At 38.4% G+C, this 23,320-nt stretch overlaps 1 protein-coding gene across 1 annotated transcript; it reads left to right on the plus strand.

The window, feature by feature from the left end:
• The first annotated feature begins 254 nt into the window (after nt 1-254).
• ufm1 (ubiquitin-fold modifier 1) lies at nt 255-10,526 on the plus strand. The gene is made up of 6 exons (XM_078266139.1): nt 255-360; nt 463-519; nt 4,155-4,212; nt 5,689-5,728; nt 7,689-7,721; nt 9,980-10,526. Coding segments are annotated over exons 1-6 (291 nt in total). The 5' UTR covers nt 255-358; the 3' UTR covers nt 10,081-10,526.
• Nucleotides 10,527-23,320: the final 12,794 nt, after the last annotated feature.

Raw genomic sequence — 23,320 nt, forward strand, 5'->3', positions numbered from 1 at the left:
AAAAGGATACTTTAATTCTACCTGAGAGAGGAGTAGAACAGGCGCCCAAGAATGTCAGTGCGCCTCATGGATGTTCTCCATGGATGTGCGCCTTCTATTGTCATTTACGGCAAACGTTAGTCGTTTGATGTGAATGCCTGACAGTTAATTGCACCAATGATACCTTCATTTTTTGATAATCATACACGACCTTTCGTGCAGAAACTATTTTGAAAAAATACTGAGGTACTCCTGAAAAGACTAAACCTACACAGATATGTGTCAAAAATATAACTCAATGGATGACGTGTATGTATGGGTCCTTCTGACTTCCGGGTGTGTATAAACAGATCGTAAACGGAGTCGAGTCGTCCAAAAAATGTGAATTTCTCCCCTTTTTTGTGTTATTCTTCCCTGAATACATTTCATATTCGTTAGCCAAAATTACGGTGCTAATAACGCTCTTCTCATTGTCTCCATTAGGTCTAAAGTAACGTTTAAAATAACCCTGACATCGGACCCCCGGATGCCATACAAAGTGTAAGTACACTGACAGCTCAGCAGTCACAGCTTAACGTTACAGTTAGCTACCTACATTTCAGGGTTTAAAAAAACAATTTATTATTATTAGCTTGTTGTGGAATCCTGAGCTGGTGTGTTTAACTCGAGCTACAGAAAACGTGGTCAGTGAGACAACATCTGTCAACGTTAGTGTAAGCTGTGATTCACGTACTAAATAAAAAGGTAACGTTACGTTACACCAGCCAACAGTTCCGTTAACTTACGTTAGACATTTTATATCGGCTAGTTTGGTAGCATTAGCATTTGTAAGGGATGTTATGAATGCAATGGACCTGACTGCGTACCATCTGGTCTTACATGGCTTCATTGCTTAAAATAAATACATACAATAATAATAATATCACGTTGTTACTGAGCTCCTTGTTCTGTGGCAACTTTGAATACTGTGATAAAACAGAACGGACAGGAGGAGCAGAAACATAAATAATAACAGGCATGGCTACATCAGAGTGATAGAGAAAGACCTCTATACTATCTCTATGGCTCTGGGCTACATGTACAGTGGACCTTGTGAAGTCACACTCCTAGACAGACTGCTGTGAGCAGTACATTACTGCTAACACATTATGACTGACATTCATTTTTGACTGCAGCATTTGACTGGTGGTAAAAACACACACAGCAATTCAGTTAGTGGAGGGTCATCCTCTGTGTTTAAGACCCATCATTTCTAGGCATGCTACTCTATGTGCAGCATAATCCACGTCTGCTGTGTTTTTTTTTTTTTTATTACACTTACAAGCATGTTTTAAGACATGAAAATAATTGGAATACAAATTTGTGTTGGATAAGATTTTTCCACATCAAAAAAGAAGAAGGAGAAAAACTTAAATTACATGTATGTCTTCTGTCTCTTTGAAAAATCAAGAATCTATGAATACGCAAATATTATTCATTTCAAAAGATTAACTGCTGGACACAAGATGTCTATTACTTCACTGTAAAGTAAATTCTCAATGTTTGTGCTCTGGAGGCTTCAAGTTTCCACATCACACAAATAAGTCTTTTTACAGCTCACTGTACCACATTGGCTTCCAAACTATTTGTGATGTCACAAAATCGTGTTTGTATGTAACTCAAATTGAATGTGAGCACAGAAAAGCGTTCCCCCGTTCAGCAGATTCATTTGAAAACTGTATTTTAGAGACCTACGTTATACTGGTCAAACACATTTTTGAATGGATGAGGATTTTATGCAGTTTCTGTAAAGTGAAATCAAATTAAGTTTTTTGATTGTTTTGATTCTAATCCTGTCACGCCAGATTAAGAAATGTACTTTGATGTGCATACAAATAAGTATTTGATTCACTACAATTTGCTACTAGTTAGAGCAGTGTGTGTGTGATCCTAGGAAGTGGAGCCCCTATTATGTGCTAATGTTTTGTGCGGTATGAAGCAACTGTCACACCATGCTTTGCAGTAATCTGTCTGTTACTGCTTTCCATTGTGTTGTTTGGAATGAGAACTAGGCTAATTCCTAGGGGTGCACAATTCAGAAAATGTCACGATTCAATATAAATTTTTTTTTTTAGGCTCAAGATTCGATTCAAAATTGATTTTTGATTCAAAAACGATTCTCGATAAAAAAAAAAAAAAACGATTCACAGTATGTAAATGTAGTTACTTTTCCCATGTGATTACAGTAGACATACAATTTAAAAGAAAAGAAACACAACAAATGAAATGTAGTTTGATATTACTTTATGTCTTCATACAAAAATAAAAACTTTTGCAACTAAAAACTGCAAACTGCCCAGCTTTGGCCAGCTTTCAAATACACTGGGTGGGAGTTTAGAGCATTGAAAGTGAGTGCGTTGGTTGACTGGCATGTTAGGTACTTTAGGTTGTTGTTCGTCCACGTCTTTAATGTTAATCTCTGGGTGATGGCGTACCATGTGAGTTCTCAAGTTTGTGGTGTTTCCAAAATACTTACCTTTCGCTTTGCAAAGCCTGCATATAGCATGATTCCAATCAAGTTCCGTCTTCCCCTCGAGGTTATAAAAGCTGAAATGTGCCCAAACTCTCGCCTTCAATGAGGATGGAGCAGGTTGAATCATTCTTTCTGTGAGGTTTGCCATTGTTTGCGCCGACTAAACTACTTCTGCTGCACTCGTTCTTCTTTTGACTATAACAAGAGTGCCCAGGCGTCAGTGTGAATTCGACGCAGCGCCATCTATGGGAATGGCGAGCTAAACTCATTTCAGGACAACAGTATACACGCCATTACAAAACGAAAAAAAGAAAGAAAAATGAATCGATTTTTGGAATTCTGTGAATCGATTTTGAATCGGTAGAGCTTGAATCGCGATACGAATGTGAATCGATTTTTTTGCACACCCCTACTAATTCCGATAGAAAGCTAGAAGTAGCTATTGGTGGTTAACACTGTGAGTCTATTCCAGAAGGATTCAATTAGTATTTAATGGTGTGTACAGCTCTGTCACTAAAGCCACAATACTACTATAGAGGGGTATGATTTTCTGTTTATATTTTTTGTTCAAAAGCACCGCAACTCGCTCAATGATATAAATGATGTTAAATGAAATGAATAGGCTTACTTAAAAACGTGGTTAGCTGGATAGCTCACCTGGTAGAGCGGGGGCGCCCATATGCAGAGGCTCAGTCCACGATGCAGTGGCTCAGGGTTCAAGTCCGACTTGTGGCCATTTGCTGCATGTCTTCCCCCTCTCTCCCCCCTTTTCCTGATTACAGCTGTCCTGTCTATTAAAGGCTAAAATGGCCAAAAGATTATCTTTAGAAAAAAAAAAGATACGTGGTTATTTTGCATTGTGTTTGAATTACTTATTTTGGATCCCTTTCATTTCTATCTTTGTGCATGTTAAAGATAGTGCTGGAATGAACCACGTTGTTGCCAAAAACAGCATATCTGCCATAAGTCAAACTGATATTGACAGGAGAGAGAAAAAATCAGGCACAAAATGTCAACTAAACTTTTGAACGTCTTTTTCCCCACAGACATTTTTTGCAGCATAATGCATGGTCAAACTTCCCAACAGAGCTTCACATTGAATTTTCTGACTTGAGTCCTTGGAAATAAGTAGTGGCAAAAATACTGAGGCAATGCAGACAGGGAGACGATTCTCTAATGAGGTCAGACAATGTCTCGCTGCAGCTGTTAAAGTCTTAGAATGAATAGAGGGATAATAAAGATGGTAAATGAGGCATCGTATTAATTCTGGCAGAGGACTGAACTTGAGCACACCATAAGCTTATCTTTATAATCGCCAGTCACATTCAAACAAGTTATCACCCACTCTCAGTTAAGGCAACATGGTGGTCTTGGTAATGTGACCAGCTTTCACTCTCACTTATAAAGCTGCAGCCTACAGTATGCTTTGCTTCTCTCTTGGCTACTTGCTGCTGTACTGAATATGTCAATTGATTTTGCCCTGCACCACCTCAGCTCCTTCTGCATTACCTTACTTGGTGATGCATCTCTATCCTTGTGATTTGTTTTGAAAGTGACTTTCTCTACAACTCTAAAGCAGCCCAGGCACTCGTCGATCGAAGCTCAGGCCAATAGGTTGAGAGATGATATTTAAAATCCTGTTCAATGCATTGTTTTGTTACAGACTAAGTGTCCCAGACAGCACACCATTCACAGCAGTTTTGAAGTTTGCAGCGGAGGAGGTAAGCTTACTATACTATACTATACTATACTATACTATGAATATGTAATCAGCAACAGGGAGTGAGACGTAAACTAGACATTAGGATAGCGCGATCACGGAAGGCTGTATCATGTGGACGCACCGACCTTGTTGTTGTCATTACTTACAATTCCTCAAGGGGGCGACATAAATTACGCACTATAGCTTTAAAAGGTGAAATCTTAGAAGGAAAAGGCAGGAAATGAAATAAACAGGAAAGATAAAAATTTATTGGTGGGCAAGCTCTGGAGATAGAAGTATTTCTTACATTTCAAACTTCCATAAACACAGGTACTGTGGCTCAAAGCATACTGACAGAGGACTGGAGCTACCGCTAAAGGGACTGATGTCGTTTTGGGAGTCATTGACAGTTGACCTATTCTGTCGTTTAGGTATGAGGATGTGTTGGTATATTGGGTGTTAATTTTCTTCTATTACCAAACAGAATCAGTCTGGGAAAAGGTTTTTTTGTCAAAGGCTCACAAAGTGGTCAATAGAATTAAGAGATTAGCCAGTGCCAATTTTTACCTGTAATTAGCAGGGATGTATTTTTAGCCTTTACTTTCAGCAATCATTATAACAGTGGTTAATGAGTTGGACAGAGACACAGAGAAATCATGAGATAAATACACTTAACCTTTGTTGTAAAAGATTTTGTATCTGGAATTAATTTGATTTCAGTTGGTGATGTGTTCCAGAGTTGACAGTCCTATTTGGAGAAAGCGGATTGTCCAAATTTAGATCTACAATGTGTATTTTACAGTTGCCATTCACCATGCTCCTCTGGAATTAGGGCTTTTACTCCTACCTTTTATAAACTACATTGTATTCACCAATGCTATGCTGCATGAAACAAAGTTCAACCCCCATTCATTCCTGATCTTAACTGGTTTTCATGTGAGCTGCTAGTGCTACCTGGCAGTAGTTTGGTGAGCAGCATTTAGCTAACCTTATCTCCCGTGACAGACTGCACCCTCTAACCTTTCACTGCACACCTCACCAGCTCACATCCTCTTCTGTCAAGCACTGAAGCAGGACATGTATTGTGTGACCATGCTGAGTGAGTTTCTTCCAGAAATTCAAGCGTTGCTATCTTTCCCTCCAGCTCTCGTGTGTGTGTGTGTGTGTGTGTGTGTGTGCCCAAACACACTTGTGTCTGTCAAGCATAAAAGTTGGCAAACAAAAGACAGAAAACAAATCGCACTACACAGCATTTTCTTCCTGCTTGTTTTGCCAAGTTTTCTTTCTGAAGACATCATAACTACAGCTCCAATTTTGAGGTTGTCACCCAACAAAGTCAGTGAATCTCAGTGTGCTGACTTTCACACTGTCTCTCAGGCCAAGCGGAATTGGGTTTACAACATGTCCCTGCTTATTTGACCAAAATATGTTGTGCTGCTGACATTTCTGAAATGTCAATGTTGTGAATTTTTCTCTGCTTCATTTCCTTTTACAGTTCAAAGTGCCATCAGCAACCAGTGCAATAATAACGAATGGTGAGTTTGTGTAGAACAGTCTTTCAACTAATGTTTTTTGCCTCTTTAGCAAGCTACTCCAAGTGCAAAAGTGACATGTTTACCAGCTTGATAGTTGTATTAAGGACTTTCTTACTTCAGAGGGAGTTTCATTCTTTAGAAATCATATGTTTTGACACAGATCTTTGGAAACTCATTTGAGTTTCAAAACCTCAACAACAAACTGTGAGGATTTGAGGGCGCTCTAACAGTCTTTGAACTACAGTGTGATGCTGGTGAATGCTCTCAAAACAGAAAATGATATATCATAATGATCAGGGGAAATATTGTCACCTTGATTTTTGCATATTTGTACTGTATTACAACTGAAAGTCAAAAATGATTTACTTAACATTTACAGTATGTCTGAAGCACATGGTAACTGTGGTGGTCTTGACATTACAGTACATTACCAGACTTTTAATACAATCTCAAAGAGGGGATTAGAGAGCACCATGTGAAATACATGGCAAATGTATTGATGCACTTTGAGTCCAGGTCCTGAGGTTTCAAAGGAGAACATTGCTGTGTCTTTCACTTTAAACTCCCAGAGGGTGCAGTAATTCTGACCATCAAGCCACAGAGTATAAGCAGTTCTCTGTTTCTGCTACAAATTCTGCTTAAGAAGCAGACCTTTATCAACCTTTATTGATCTGTGTCGGCACCCAGACCCCACTGACACACACTGGCCTATAATTGACGCCACATTTTATCTTCACATTAGAGACAAGTAAGATAAGATAAAACTTTATTTATCCTGAGGGAAATTGTCGTGAAGCAGTTGCAAAACAACGTTTTAAGGTAGCTAATTAGAGCCTACATGCAGCAGAAATTGTTATTAATTGTTATTCTAAAATCATATCTTACTTGATATAATGCTACTAGAATTACTTCATAATTCAGTTGATATATAGATAAGATAGATAAGACTTTATTGTCCACCTTGGTGGAAATGTGTCTTTTTGCTTATCCAAAACATTAAAACACAACCATGACATTGAATGTTATTAAACATTAAACATACAGCACACTAATACTAAACACCATTAAACATAAAACAACAATTGTGCAATGGGCAGAAACAACAGCAGGTGGAGAGGAGGTAGGCTACAGCCTACAAGACAACATATTTAAAAATACCTTGTCTTTTATAGTGCAGTCCTTTTGCACTCAGTGCCTCTACTGCATGGGGAACGAAGGACCTCTTAAAGTGATTATTTGACTTGATTACGTTACCTACAACACACAGGCTGACATTAAACTAAATTCAAGCAGTTTGAATTTTGTCTGGCAAAATAATAGAAAGAGTTTCTATCAAATACCCAACAGATGCATGTCTCAAATAACCTGAGCCAGTAAAATGAAAAAACCTATTCAGCTGGATTCGTCCTCCTCCAGAACACTTGTAACCACAGCTACAGTAATCACCAGAACAAATTACAGTAAATGGTCTTTGTGGCTGTTAAAAGGAAAATTGTCAGCTCATTCATTGTTTCCCAACAATTAAACCGTGCGGCGCCACAAAAAAACTGATTATGTTTTTGTTTACCTCTGCTCTGTACTTACAGGCAATTGAGAAAGATACGTTTATAGAATGTATGCCTGATGTATTTTCTTATAGAAAGATGAAACTTTTAGGGGGCTGTGGAAATAATTGGGCACATTAATGTTGCAAAACGAGTTTTCTGTTAAATGGCTGAGATATGACTGCCATGCCAAATATGAGTTTTTAGTTTTATCAGTGTAATGGCTGGTTTGTCATTATTCCAGATGGAGTTGCCTACTGCTGAGGCATGCTCTCATTCTTGTTTTGTCTAGTGCAACATCATTATGGATAAACTGGTATAAATGGTCTTTTTTTTCATGTCTGTGCTCATGTCATTTGCCTGACAATCTTTTCACTTTACATTGGGTTGATTTTTCTTTCATGGTCACCTTGCAGATGGAATAGGAATCAACCCTGCCCAGTCAGCAGGTAAGCGGTTATGTTGTTTTGAATCCCATCTTTTTTGTCACAGAAAAAAACATTTTTTTTTATTTTTTTTTATATCACCACAAAAGCCCCTCTAGATGGTGTAAGATGTTTTTTTTCCTCTTACTTATATATTAAGGTGCTTGGACGCATAATCAACCTCGGGGCTTTCTTTTAAGCTCTTTGCCTCACGTCAATGTGCTTTTATCACAGCAGAACTTGAATAAAGCATGTTTCATAATGCCCTTTAGTAATGCTGGTGGCATTGTGTTAATAGTCTAAAACATTTATGTGATAAAGCCCCCAGGGGCAGTGACTTATGTGGGTGGTTCCTTTTAAAGAAGGCAAAGAAATGTCAGGCTTAATATGAAAAGCCTTTACTTGAGGTAACGTAACAAATCGATCTGTGATCAAGCAGTCCCAGCCAATATAATCTGTTATTTAAATCAGGTTTGAAGAGTACAGTTAAGTAGTGGTATTAATGGATGCAAAAGACAGACCATTGACTCAGTGTAAAGGGTGGAAGTTATGGTAAATACGTAAAAAATCAGTTCCAGTCAGTACCACTAACCTTACCAGCTTGGCAAGATATTGGTAATATGCAGTGACTGAGACATAGGCATTAGTGAAAACAACCTAAATGGTTTTGACTTGCTAAGGCGTTTTACTTTGTAACTGTGACATCCTGAGTTGGACTCTGACCCATGTCTCTCATCTTTTCTCTTTCTACATCCTGTATTGTGTTGCAAAGTGGAAATGCCAAAACCCATTTTTTTTTGGAAGGGCAGGGGAGTCCAAGCCCATGATGCTGCCCTGGGAAGGAACATTTTTATTTCTAGAGTAACTCCACCCAATCTGTCCCTAACCCAAAGGTGATGAAATATTGCACTGTTGGTTGCGCTAAAACATCTAGCCACATTTATATTGGGGTTAAAGGAGCTAGGTTTACTGAAGTAATCCTAATTTAACTGACATGTCTGTGTTGGAGCAGGCCTCATGCTTGTTTGCATGGAAATGGTGTTACTGATTCATGAATACAAATGCGGTGCCTTAAGTGGCAGTATTTCATGTTAAATTCAATTAAAACTTGACCTCAAGCTGTTTAGTCAGAATTCACTTGACTTTGGATTCCCACATTATTGCCAATTGGCAAATCACTTTTTCTATATCAGTCTTCTTGGGTTTTCCCTGAGGTTCATACTTAACTGTGTAGCTGGGTAATGGATGACTGGGTTTTCTGCATAGAGCAGGATAAGGTAATGCCTCCTTTGACCGAAGGCAACACTGAGTCTTTTCTGCTAAGAAAAGGAAAGAGTGGTGGGCATTCACAACAGCCTTATATCTGTAGAACATCCATGCTGTGTGCTGCCAAGAATAGCCTCAGTTCAGACACCTCTGTCAGATTGCCTTTTTTTCACCCACTGCAGCCACTCCGCCTCTTGAGACAAAGACCTTGAAGAAGGCCCAGTCAGTCCTGGTTGATATAAGCCTCTATTGATAGTGTCTGTTGTTTGTATGGCTTATGGGTTGTTTATGTTGCATTCTATGGCTGCACAACGAATTGCCCCTCGGGGATAATAAAGACTCCTTGACCTTGACCGTGACCTTGTTCTCAGGATCGAGTACACGGTGGAAAGTGATCCGGTGTAATTTTACAATGTCTTTTCCTTCACACGTCTTTAATAAGACCAATATTAAACATTTCCTGTGGCATAATAGGAATGAGTTATAACGTATGATCTCAGCATGATTGCTGGTTGAATGAACACATTAATGAATAAAATTGCTATATGTGATTACATAATGCAGTATTATAAGTTATTCAAATGAACTTGCTGTGTGTGAGTGTGTGTACGTGCTCCCTAAAATCTGATTGCTGAATAACTGGCTACCGTTGAACGACAAATAGCCATCTGGAAATTATTTTATCCTACAGTTTAGACATGAATCTGACTTGTTTTAAAACCGTTACATTTCATCCAAATGTCTGTGTAACTACCCAACTTGTGTGCAACTTTGTAAACAAATATGTGTATTTTAATTAGCATGCATTTGCATCAAGCTTTAAACTAATCAGATACAGTTAAACTAACAAACTCAAGTAGTATCACTCTGTTGGCCAAACCATCATTTCTGGTAGTGAAATAACGTTCCTCTCCCGGCATGTTTGCAGTGTCCAGCTCAGTGACGGTAAAACCCATTATTTAGGAACACAGATTATGAAATGTGATCTTTATGTGGTGCTCTGTTCTGTGTTGCAGGTAACGTGTTTCTTAAACACGGCTCAGAGCTTCGCATCATTCCCAGAGACAGAGTGGGAGGAGAAGGAGACCGATGCTGCTTTTCCTCGTTGACGGCATAATGACTCACACAGCAGAATGATATAACACTTGAGACCCAGGAAACACCTCAGCCACATGTGTCATATTTATTTTCTGGCCCACAACTGACAGTGAGTCATATGAGTGTGTATATATATATATATATATATATATATATATATATATATATATATATATATATATATATATATATATATATATATATAAACTTGATGATGACACACACTTGCATGCTCCCTGCTTCTTCATTCTCAGTCAGGTTTTTTTCCTTCTGTAAATGTAATTGCATCAAAAGATTGGAGTGACATCAAGGGTACCCAGAGGAACTGAGTAATTAATATACACAAGCACAGCAGCTGCATCATGGGAAAATCTTTTAGCTAAGATTAACAAAAAATGGAGTCAACAGTAATAGCTTTTGTATCTTTGTAAATGACAATAAAGCAGTATGACTAATATCAACACATGCCTATTTTGCAAGGTTTACTTTTGTCTTAATCAGAATTGTGAACATGGTAATGCAAGAGGTGAACCTTTTAACTACGTGTACAACATGCTTTTAAGGACCATTGTTATATTTAGTGGCGGTCGATATGCAGGTAAATTGTCTGTTCACATTCAATATTCATTTCTGTCAGGCTACTGTCAAAAAAAGTATTCCTCAAACACAAGATAAATAAACTTGCATCATGGATCTGCACTGAACTTGTATCGTGGGCCAGCTTCTTCAATAACTAGAGGAACATATTTACATTTTAGCTGTAAGGACGTGATTGTTCATCTGTCACGTGGATCTTTGCTGCCCTCTGTCAGGATACATTTTAACATCAGTTTGTACTCACCCAAATGCCTTGCCTCCATATTCCATGCCATGTATTATGCCACGTCTATGCACAATAAATGTAAAAACATTGCATTGATTAATATGAACTATTTAATATGCACTGCAAGCTTAATTAGGAGCTGAGGAGCAGAAAACAAGGGCAAGCTTCCAAAAATGTGTCACAGTAGCTGTCACTGAGGTAAGGTCCATGCAACACCAAAAAGCACTGGTTTTCATCTGGGAAATAAATTTAGTGTTTGATTGCAGTTGTTGGTTCTTTTCCTTTGGCCGGATCTGCTGTCAATTAAAAAAATCAGTGGTTAGAAAACATACCTTCATATTTAGTCTCCAGATTATTCTCATCCACAACAAAACAAACACCTAACTACTGCGTAGACCATAGTTTGTTTTGAAATGTGCTGTATTGTTTCTGTGACTGATTAATGAGGGAAAGCAGTTTATTATCCCCATTATAAATCAGTATTATCGGAGAAGGTCTGAGTCATTTGTTTATTAATTGGTTCTCTTTCTTCACCCTGGAAAAACAAAAATGTGTACTTTGTAAAGAAAAACGGGCTAGAGAGAATAATGGAGCTTCCATGCTGTAATGCACCAAAGAAAGCACGCCGCTGTGTCTCACCATTCATTAGGATGCACACTCAGATGGTGAGGGGGGGGTTGCTGAAGTGCCATCACAAATGGATTTTCTCATTTATTTTAATCAAAGTTGCTGTTGGGCACATTCACCAGAAATTTACTTCTGAAATGGGAAAAGACCGCATAATGCCCTGAATGCAGCAGATGTTATCTGTTGTGCAGTGTGGGTCTAAAGAAAAACGCTTAATTACTGACTTTATTTGCAAAATAATATATTTTACAAGCATTATGTGTACCAGGTTTTAATTGCAATTTAAATCTTAAAAATCCATGTTTTTCTTTCTTTTGAAAATTTCAAATTAAGGAAGTTTTTTTTAGGCCAGCATAAGTATTTGACATATTACATTCTGAATAATTACAAGAAAAACGGTAAAAAAATAAATAAAAAAGATGATAAATTCATTAAAATGAAAGAAATCAGCTCATTTCATCACATCCTCTGTGCTCTTTTGGGCATGAAATTGAAATTTAACACTTAAACACATTTCAGGTTGAGCCTTCTTTCCTGAGCCAAGTTCAGAATGAATCCACCACCGCATCTGAGCTAACGTTCCAGGCGTCAGCAGTCAATCATTGATCCCAGGAAACATGTTTTCAGGCAGCCTCCAGACAGACACTGCTCTAAATCCTTTTGTATTTGTGTACATAATCAGACACCAGTTTCTTCTCAAAGTGCAGCAGTGTGGGTGTAGCATGTGTGTCCCCTGCTCAGCCTCTTGCCGTTGCACCTGTGTGAATTCAGACAGACACATACAAAAGGAGAAACTACAGAAACAACATACTACAGCAATACATTTTGAACTTCTGTTATTGCATTGTAAACCACTGGGCCATCTGTTGAAAAACTTGCTTGATTTGTGGCTTTATTCAAATTTCACAATGAGCAAACTTGTCACATTAATTAAGTTGTCTTGCAATCAAAGTTGATCCATTCAAAGCTCATGATCTGAGTCTGAGAATGGGTCTCAGTTTGAAGATGGCAAACATGCAGAGAAACAGGAAACATGATGTGAACACAGGGATGAGAGTACTATTGACAGATTGCAGTGGCTGTGCATGAAGCTGTGTGTGTGTGTGTGTGTGTGTGTGTGTGTGTGTGTGTGTGTGTGTGTGTGTGTGTGTGTGTGTGTGTGTGTGTGTGTTTTTGTGTGAGAAAGAGAGATACCGCAGAGCAGGGGTGTCAAACTCATTTTAGATCATGGGCCACATACCCCTAATTTGATCTCAAGTGGACCAGACCAGTAAACCACTGCAGAAAGATCAGAAACTTTATCTGCCACAGAGTTTCTTGTCAGCTTGATTTTGGCAAACACAAGTTGCTTCTGCTACGACAGCGTTCTAAGGCCATTGTAAGAAAAAATAAAAATAATGTTACGGAGCCGGGAGAGACGGGTATTATTCACAGAAAAGCTTAAGATTAAAGCTGTAAATTTACAAAAAAAAAAGAACTTGGATATTCTCTGAGATTTAAGTGGTAAATTTGGAATTGGAATTAATTACTTCTCTGAAATGTTCACACTTTGCAAAAACATCCAGAGGGCCTGATTGGATGCTTTGGCGGGCCGGTTCCGGCCCATGGGCCGTATGTTTGACACCCCTGCTGTGGAGGAATCAAAAACCACTTGCTGTAAAATGGGTTTTGCCATGGACTCCCACTGCTTTATAAATGACATGTTGAGCATGCTCCTTGGCCTTCCATTAAAGGCAGCCAATCTAAAATGAGATCTGGTGGTCCTCCCCAGACTCAGCGTAGATAAAACCAGCACTGTCTGCAGCCACAGGTCAGTGAGCCAGATAAAGAAATGAGAAACCAACTACAACAATTTCAGAGTAGTTATTCCCTTTATATGCACTTTTTTTATTATTATTATTATTTTTTTTAAGGTGTGTGTTTAATTTTTTTTGTCATTCTGTACCTTCTCAACCTTTATGTTTTATGTATTATCATTTATAGTGTATTATTATATTATTATTATGTGTTTTAAATTATCTCTTGTAGTAATCCTTAATACAGGTTTGTTTGTAATTGGTTGGGAGGGTGGGGGGGTATGTTCTGGTTAAAAAAGGGAAAATATGTATATCGCATCGTACAGTAATTGTTCTTTTGTAATTCTGTCATTCATTAAAAATAAAACTTGAAAAAAAAGAAAAGAAATAGGGAACCAGGGAATGGAAACAGCCCCCATCTGACAGCCCATCCAGCTCATCTGTCAGTCAAACACGTGCAGCACAGTGTATACGCAGGTGTGTGTGCAAACAGTGTCCAAAATGAGCTGGGACCTCAATCACCACACACTAGCCAAGTGGAATCACACCTCTGGGAAACTGATAAATGCACTAATTTCAGGCTCTGCATCAAGATACTTTAATAATGTATATGACCTAATTCTACCTCCTTCTGTCTTCTTCTTCTTCAGAATGGCAGCTGGGGGGAAACCCCAGTGAGGAGCATACACTGTTGGACCTCTCTGATTCATGTTCTTGTATGTCTTCCTCTTTCAAACATCAGCATCCAGCACATTTAGATATGCTGCAATTTTTACTAATTCAGAAATGAGGGGGAAAACACAAACACAACACAAATCTCTGCCAAGAGGGATATTCTTCTTTATCATAGATCTGAGCCTCTGATATCCTTCATTAATCCATCATCCTAATTCATCCTAATTCGTTTTTAACTAAACATTAGCTATAAAAAATATAATCTATATGTGATAGGGAAGGCAAGAGAGAGTCTAGCACTAGGACCCAGGCAAAGGCGCAGAGTCTATAAATAGGGGAGGGAAGCTCACCTGGATCTTTCTTGCTGCAGTCAGACACACCTGAGAGAGCGGCTGAGGCCAGCCTTCGTTTGGTGCTTGATTGGGTAGGCTTTATTTTTTTATAGGCTTTATTTTTTAATATATATGTTTAACAGTCCAATGTTAGTAATGCTTGTCTAGAACTAGCACCATGAATAATGTTTTAGCTCATTTTATTAAAGATAAGTTAAATAATTGTTAAACCTGTTATTTATTAGAATCTCCATGGTGGTGAGGGTCCGAAGCTTGGAGAGATTGTTTAAGCACATCAGCTAAAGCACAGGTATGCCCAAGGTGGTTTTAAACACAATATTAGCCTTTTGTTTAATATAAATTTAACATGAAGATTTGAAAATATAGATTCCAGTCACCTGCCTGTCTTCAACTGGGGGAGGGGAATGTGCTTCTAAGTCAAGCAAGGTATGATATTTATTACACTGGTCATGTTTTGTGAAATGTGTCTCTTAAAGTTTTCATTCTGTATCCTAATGTGTTTTTGTTTTCTTCTGTTTTAAATAGACGTAACTGGGAGAGCCAACCACTGTTTTTCCCACTTCGGTTAGATCTATTGAGCTCCCACTAAGTCATTGAATGGGCCATAGCTCGTGTTTCTGGCTGTATTGAAGGGGGGGAACTGAAGGGTGGAGTAACCATTTTGCATGGGTGTTTTGTGTACGTTTGGGGCAACTTGGTGTGCTGGGTGCAGTTACATGTAGTGTTTAATGGGATTTGATTTAATTGTTGCCTCAGTTTGGTTATAACTTATTTTGGTGCTCAACTCTACACCAGTTTCCCTGGTAATGCAGTCTAGTTCTGAATCGTGCTTTTTTCTTTTTGTTTTGTTCTGATGTAATAAATAAAATTTATATTTCTACACCTGGTATAGCAGCCTCTGGTCCCGGTTCATTCTGGCACTTGTGTATGGACTAGCGTTTGGGTTACATATAAAAAAAATGTATATTTATAAAATGTGATTAGGAATTACTCATTTTGTTTCTCATTTGTTCCCTGGTAGCTACTCAAATTTTGTTTTCTAGCTTTTGTAAGTGTGCAGACCTTATTTCTGTGATAGAACTGTTCACTTTGGATACAAGCACCTGCTACTCTCTTTAAGCCTGGATTCCAAAGCACAAGCAGTTTACATTCAAATAAAAAGCCAATTCATTGACTTGACTTATACCCTTCACTCCGCTAATTTATTAGATTTTACAGCATCTGTTCTGTTTTTAACAGCAAGAGAGAAACTTTTGAAAGTTGCCTGACTAAACTGTTTTTCTCCTTTGAGTTTAAGTGGTCTTCTAAATCTGTTGAGGCAGTCCTAGAGCTAATCTTTTATAATCCCCTTATTCTTAGTACCTCTTCTCTCTCTGCACCACATTTCTGTACCAATGTGTTATAGGGGTTGTGGGAGTATCAATAAACCACTCAGAGTATTCTAAGGACACAACAGCCACAGGCTGAGTTTAGCTTCTTTGCTCATTTTGTCTGTCATAAAATGCCGTGTGTATCCAGCCGGAGTTCAGCGATATGAGCTTCACAACTACTCTATTGGATGGATTGCCATGAAATTTGGTACTTTTTGGGGACTCTCTGACTTTTCATCTAGCACCGCCATCAGGTCAAAATGTGTTTATCGCCAAATATCTTCAAAACTATTGTCATTCCCATCAGCTTTGGCTGTACTTTGTGTTTAGTGCTAATTAGTAAATGTTAGGATGCGAACACGCTAAAACTAATGTGGTGAACATGGTAAACATTATACCTGCTAAACATCAGCATGTTAGAATGCTAAAGTTAGCATTTAGCTGAAAGCACTGCTGTCCCTCTGTACAGCCTGACAGCATGGCTGTAGACTAGTCATGTATGTTGAGGGCTGAGAGCAATGAGAGTCACTTAGAAATTATGAGTAATTATTGAAATAGCAATGGACAAAACTGATTACAGTATAATACTATTAGTTATTTATAGTAATAGCTAGATAAGACTGGATTGAATGTTCTTCTAAGCATATGAGGTTTTGGGATTACCCAATTTTTTAGGAAATCACACTTGGATTTAAATACTGTCCTCTGTAACCTACAGTTGATATACTGTAAGTATTTTGGGACTGGTGCAGCTTCAAACAGGCAGCAAAACATCTAAATCGGTCTGTCAAAACGTATCCAAGGCCTGAACATGTGTTCCTCCAGTGGGAGCCATGGTGTCTATCCAGAAGTATTACTAGAAAATTAACTTTTGCAAATGTTAAACATTCTCTTACAACTTTGTTTATTGTCTAGCATTTATCAATAAACATGACTGGGTCCGTTAATGTGGCACTACACTGGTTTTACACTTCAAGTTCAATTTACATCAGTTGTATTACTGTATGAATGTCTTGTATGTCTTCTGTTGTTCTGGAGGGAGTCCCCTAATATCTGAGAATAAAACCTAATGGTGTCATCCGGGTTATCTCGGTTTAGGAGTTACATTTTTTACAGAGAGTCTGCATTACAAATGGGAGGTGTGGGGTTTGAAAGAAATGGGCTCTTATGAGGCAGGCAGGTTCTCATGAAAGACATAATTGAGTATCAGTCTCCATAGAAACTAAAAAGTTGGAATAATTCTGCGTGTCTGTTTCAAATTTTCACCATCATTCTTTTTTTTATATCCGTCTTTTGTGAGTACCCCAACTTTAGAGTGCCAACTTTTGAAGTGCAATATTAAATGGCTAAAGCCCTTGGCATTTTTTCCTTCACCTTCATCCCTGGTTAAGTTAGCCCCTCTGAGGAGGCTTAGCTTTCTGTCAGTGACTGTCTGAGGTTAGTGGTTGGAAGTAGGATCATAGCAGGATAGCTGTGTTTCTGTACAGTTTAGGCATGGCTGGCCATCTTGTGTCTTGTGCTTTTTGTTTTATAAGTGTAGACTAGTTAGATCAAGACAGGTCTCATCAAATTAAAAGATATTTTTAGAGCACCTTTTAAGCAGTGTTGTATAATGTGCACATCTCATTTTATTTATATCTTTCTGACATATCTATTTTTTAGAAGCCCTACTGTTAGAAAAGTTATGTTTGCTATAGTCTTTGCTTCATTTTAATGTTAAACTATTTGCATGAAGTCTGTGTGCAACTATTTCTGTTTCTCATGAGAGAATCATGAGAGCCACTGACCTTGTGAAAAGCACAGAATTCCCCTGAGGGCAGAGCACATGTGGAGGAGACTGACCAGAGATAAGAAGAGTATCTCTTTGTAATATTACTCCCTTTTCCTCTATAAAAAGCTGCTGTTAAAGACTATCATTAGTCACTTTCTGTACTTATGCTGGAATGCTGTAAACTGACTCTACTTGCTGCAAGTAAACAAACATTTAAGAGAACTCCAGTGATTTTGTCCATTTGTTAATAAATAATTATCCTAACACCTTCCTTGTCTTTCAATTCTTCTCACAATGCAGTGCAAATTCATCCCATACATCCCAACTGGTACACTGATGCTAAATGTCCGTGTGGTGTGTGTGTGTGTGTGTGTGTGTGTGTGTGTGTGTGTGTGTGTGTGTGTGTGTGTGTGTGTGTGTGTGTGTGTGTGTGTGTGCAGCAACAAACAGGGCAAAGAACAGAGTTGGAGTAAAGGGAAAAGGTGTCAGTTCAGGTGGCGTTCAGCTGTAATGGAAACTTTATTAGGCACTGATACTCTCTCTTTTCTTTGAAGTCTGTCTTTAACAGTGCAGCTTTCACAGTTTCTGCATAGGATTCTTTTCTCTGCAAGGTAAACAAAACACAAAGAGCAGATAGGTGCCTGTGATGTCATATGTCAGGGAGAAAATCCTCACTGAAGAGAGCTTGCAGGTTGAACATGGATTTTTTTTTCCCCCTATCTGAAATCTATGATGTCCTTCTACACTATATATTTCTTAATACCTTCCATGCAGAAAACTGTGGTGGTCCTCACTGTACTGCTCTCAGCCTTGAGCCAGCAAAAACTTAAACAGCTCTGTCGAGATCAGTGAAAATAAATCACTGTAACACAACACTAGTATTAGCAAAGAACATTTTCAGTTCTGATGCTGAACCCATGGTTCTCATTTAGCTGTCATTGATTCATGTCAATGTTAAGCTTTAGAACTTGACTCATGAGCTGTTTCCTGGAATGCTGCTGCTGCTCTTCTCCACCAGAGAGCAGTAGCCTATTTAAAAAAATAACACCATTTCTTTCTCTCATCATTTAAATGGAAAGCATGAATTTAAATGATTGATCTGCCTTATTCAAATCCAGAGGAATGGGGGTGTTTCTTTTCTTTTTATCACACTACTGAAATCGTTTTATGTTGTAAAACAGCAAATAATCTGCAAGATACCGTGATAGTGTTAAAACAGCCTTAGTTGCATCTACTGTGTAACTATGTAACTGTGTAGTGAGTAAGTTTCTTCGTTGGTCCCAGGAATATAAACAGCTTAATTAGTTCTTCTCTGTGGGCCTTCTATTTATATCTGTACTTAAGCTCCAGAAGGTTTATGTAAAAATAAAAAAACAATTAAAGTAGAAGTCTTTAAAATATGCTAAAAAAAAAGTGTTTAATTGGTTTTAAAACTCTCCTCTCCTCTCCTCAAACTTTGGTCCGTATTACAGTTTATGGTAACGACTGTAAAAGTACTGTAACAAATGTTCACCTCCAACAAGCCATAGAAGCGGACAACAGCCGCTGCAAATTGACACTGCCTTCAGGGCTGAGGGCTGAGTGCTTTGTCTGATGTGTGATGGAGTGTGGCAGGCTTGTTCCTTATTAGACTCATCACCTCTGTGAAATCACATGAAACAGAGAGAATAGGCTCCGTGAGGGGCATGTCACAAAGCCAACCAGCTGGAAACAGTTTCACACACGAGCTGTAAACAAGTCATTAATGCCAACAGTTCACTATAGAGGCTCTTATGCATTTATGGTAAAAGAGCCACGTGTGAACTTGGGAAGCACAGGGTTTCGCAAAAGTACAGTAACTGGTAGACCTAAAAGAAATGAAGGCAAAGAGTGTTTTTCAAAAGCCAGAAAGGGTCAAAGCGGTCCATTGAAAGTCATTTCTCACAATTTCAAGGGCAATTCATCTAGAAGCAGATTCGCAGATGCAACAGATATTTACCCAATTACCCCTCCAATTCATGGTAATAATCTTGTTCCTCTGACTGAAAGGCAAACACCTACAGGAGCATTGTAATCTGTGATGTACACCAGTGTGTGAGACGCAGGAACAAACAGGCAGTTTTACCAGACAGCAAACATTTACCAGAACAGCACTTTGTGTAAACTCACACGGTCATTGTGTTGATGATTACAGAGCAGCAGCAGCGCTGAGATGCCTGTTTGGAGAAAAGAGTTCCTGGTGTGTCCTCTGAATGCCTACTTTTTCACGACTGTAACATGGGAACAAAGACGGACCAGATGTGAATCTGTGTACGATTTGTATGTTCTTGTGTGAATGTGTGTGTGTGAGGGGGTTTCCCATTAGACTTTCAGCTGACCCAGACAACACGTAATTGCAGGTTGGTTCTGCAGTGAGGTAAAATCAGTGGTTTTGCATGTCGAGCTAATGCTTTTATGTGTGAGTTTCCTCAAGAAGAAACAGGTTATGGAGGTAGTGAGGACAAAGCGGAGAGTGACAGGAGGCCAATTCCTTTCATTGATGTTGAGTGTTGAAAGCATGAGAGTAACAGCTGTGTGATGTATATACAGGAGGAAGTGGTGGAAGAAACATTCAGATACTTTATTTAAAGCTACATTGTCTAAGAATTTCTCCCATCTAGCGGTGAACTTGTATATGACAACCAACTGAATATTACTTTCTAGCCCCTCCCATTTAACTGCTACGGTGGCCGAACTCGAAATTAGCTCTTAGTATCTCCATCGTTTACACGCAGCTGTTCTAGCCGCTCCAATATTAACTTTGGTGTTGTTGCTTTGCCTGTCGCCTTGTCGTTTTAATTCTCTTTTTCACTTCCCTGGCGAGGAATCTCCCCCTGGCATTTGTTACGCTGCGGGGTGCCACTGAGTTTAAAAGGGCCAAAGGCAGAGGTATGTCCCTATTTGGCTAATGTATTTTAAAGATGGAGGCTCAACATGCCATCCGTCACTCGAGCGACTCGCCCATATGTATTCTGAATGATTCTGAATGGCAGATTCTATGCGTACGAGAATACTTTGATTAGTTGGTGGAAGTAATTACACATGAATGAGCACATAGTTGTGAAAGAACAAAGGGTTTTTTAAGCTAAGAATCAACTCAAAAAATTTCACAATGTAGGTTTAAGTAGAAGTACTGATAGCACAATGTACAAATACTTTATAAAAGTCCTGCGTCAAAATTGTAACTTTTTAATGTAAAATCAATGTAAAAACTCATTGTGCAGAATGACCCATTTCAGAGAGTCATATTGCTCGATTGGATTATTATTCATGATGCATTAATATGTAAACTGCATTTCAATAGCTGGTCAAGTAGATGCTAATTATAACTACTTTATACTGGTGAGTAGTTTTAATAATACATCAATACATCATATTTTAGACTGATCAAATGTAATATGCAAAATGACTAAAGCTGTTAAAATATGGTGATCAAGAGTACCAGTGGGACCGAAACGTTAGTTTTCTTTACAGTTTTTCTCGATTGCTAAGACACATCTCTTGAAACCCTCACCCATATTCTCAAAACTGTGAACACAAAACCAAATTCTCAAACTATATTTCCAAAACACCTGACTCTGCTAGAAAAATCAAGAACACAGTGTGATGTGGTTACAGAAGAAAAATGTTTATTTCATACAGTAAACATATTTTGCAATGAAAACAAAAAGTATATCACAACTTGTACAGTGACCATATTGTACACTACAAGTAGTGCATGTAATACAATATTACTGTAAATGTCTGTTTACAGAATTAGGCACTTGTAGAACAATACAGTAGTCCAGCTGCAAAAGGCCAAAGAAAACTACAGTTTTTCTTGATTGCTTTGACCTGCTTAAAGAAACTGGGATCCACTCAGATGTCATCATCACTGTCTCAGCAGAGCAGAAGACAACTCTTGCAAATGTGTTAACCCTTTCTCATTGGATTGACACATTTTCCCCACCCTTTTGCAGAACAGTTAACACGGATGTCATTCAAGTCCAAACTCCATTGTTTTAGCTATGGTAACCAAACAGAAACCATCTGTTCCTAACTATTAGAAACTACCTACATCAGTATGAAATCAGCAATAGCAATCAGTCTGCAGGCCTTAAAGGTGCAGCGTCTGTGTTGTTCTTTGCCAACATGGATGGAAGAGGTCTAAGACAGAAGAGACTGAGTATCAATAGTGGCTATTTCTTATACTCTACAGTAATAGATGTTTATACTTTACTGTAATAGATTTTATTTTTATTTTCTTAATTTCTCATACTCTAATAGATTTTATTTTGGTTTACATGTAATTTGTGTAATATTTACAGTATTTCAGTTTTCAGCCACAGTTTCAAAATAAGAATCAATGGAATCAATAAAATTTGCATTAAAGCATTCAGATTCTGGTTCCAAATTTTTGCAAGAAGGCAAATTTGACAACAAATGTCACTGGCATGAAAGCTACGTACAGTAATAGGCTACAGTGACAAGCAATGGTGCACTGATTCGCACTGAGTGCTGTATTTAGTATTTTGTTGTCCACTGTGTAATGGTGGATTGGAAGAGCTCATACACTTGTTTGCAAGTTGTGTCGTTTGAAGGCAACATTTTCTTTTGTTGCATATTTTAAATGTTTTGGCACAGTTAGAGCCTTTTGCAAACAAAATGTGTCATTTTGACCATGAGTGCCACTGTTTCAGCCCGTGTGTTAACTGTTTTGAAAAATGTGGAGTTTGAGTTGACTGCTGTGTCAAAGCAATCAAGAAAAACTGTAAATGAGAAGCACATGACAGTACACTAAAAAATATTGTGAAACCGCAAATTCAGACATCAACAGTCAATGCTCCAGTGCAACCTGTGCACTCTCAACTGGCTTATATTCTCTACAATTGGTTTGACTAGAAACGTGTGTACAATTTTGAGTCGTGTGTAAACGACAACTGTCTTGTAGTAGTGTTTAACCTTTGCTGCCTGTATTAACCATTTTACAACACAAGTGCGTCACAGTGTGAAATGTGTTTTAGCGAGAATGTGTTTAGAGCTTCAACAAATGGGTTTAGGCCACTGACAATCAGGTCTTAGTGTTTTAGCAAATCAGAAAAACTGTAATAAATGGTGATGCTATGGGCAAGAGTAAAAATGTGTTATTTCCATCTGAAAGTTAGTAAAGTAGAATTATAAAGTAGCGTAAAAATGGAAATAGACAAGCACAAGAAACCCAAAAGATTGCATGTGTATGTATGGGGAATTCCTTTTTGTGATTTTATTCACGTTATGAATAAATTCACATAATGTACATTATTCATTTGAGTTATGGGTCTTTTATTTAAAAAAGTGTGACCAGCAGTGATCTTCTCCTAAAGCAATAAAACCAACCCACTGCAATGAAGATGCAAAACCTGGAGCTTCTCCTTGGACAATAAACTGATTTTGTGCATGGACCCTACTGGACATCAGTCTGCAAAAGCATATTGTGAAGTAAAAGACACATCAGAAGCAGAAAATGTCCCCAGAAAGAACATCCTGTACTTCCGCTGTCACACTCAGCTTTGTCACAACATCGCAGATTAAAGCTCCTACTTCTTGATTCTGTTGGGGCAGAGTTGTGTGTGGGTGGTGTCTACAGTACAAACAAACCAAATTTTCTCAGTGGAGTACAGTCACTTTTTAGGGGGCTCACATTGTTTTAGTACTTCTCCGGGAACCATCACCTTATCGTGGTGGAGAGGTTTGTGTGTCCCTATGAACCTGAGGGCTGTGTTGTCTGGAGCTTTGTGCTCCTGGTAGGGTCTCCCAAGGCAAAGTGGTCTCAGGTGAGGGGCCAGACAAAGAATGGTTCAAAAATCC

This window comes from Sander vitreus, chromosome 13 (genome assembly GCF_031162955.1).
Source record: "Sander vitreus isolate 19-12246 chromosome 13, sanVit1, whole genome shotgun sequence".
NCBI classification, from domain to species: Eukaryota; Metazoa; Chordata; class Actinopteri; order Perciformes; family Percidae; genus Sander; species Sander vitreus.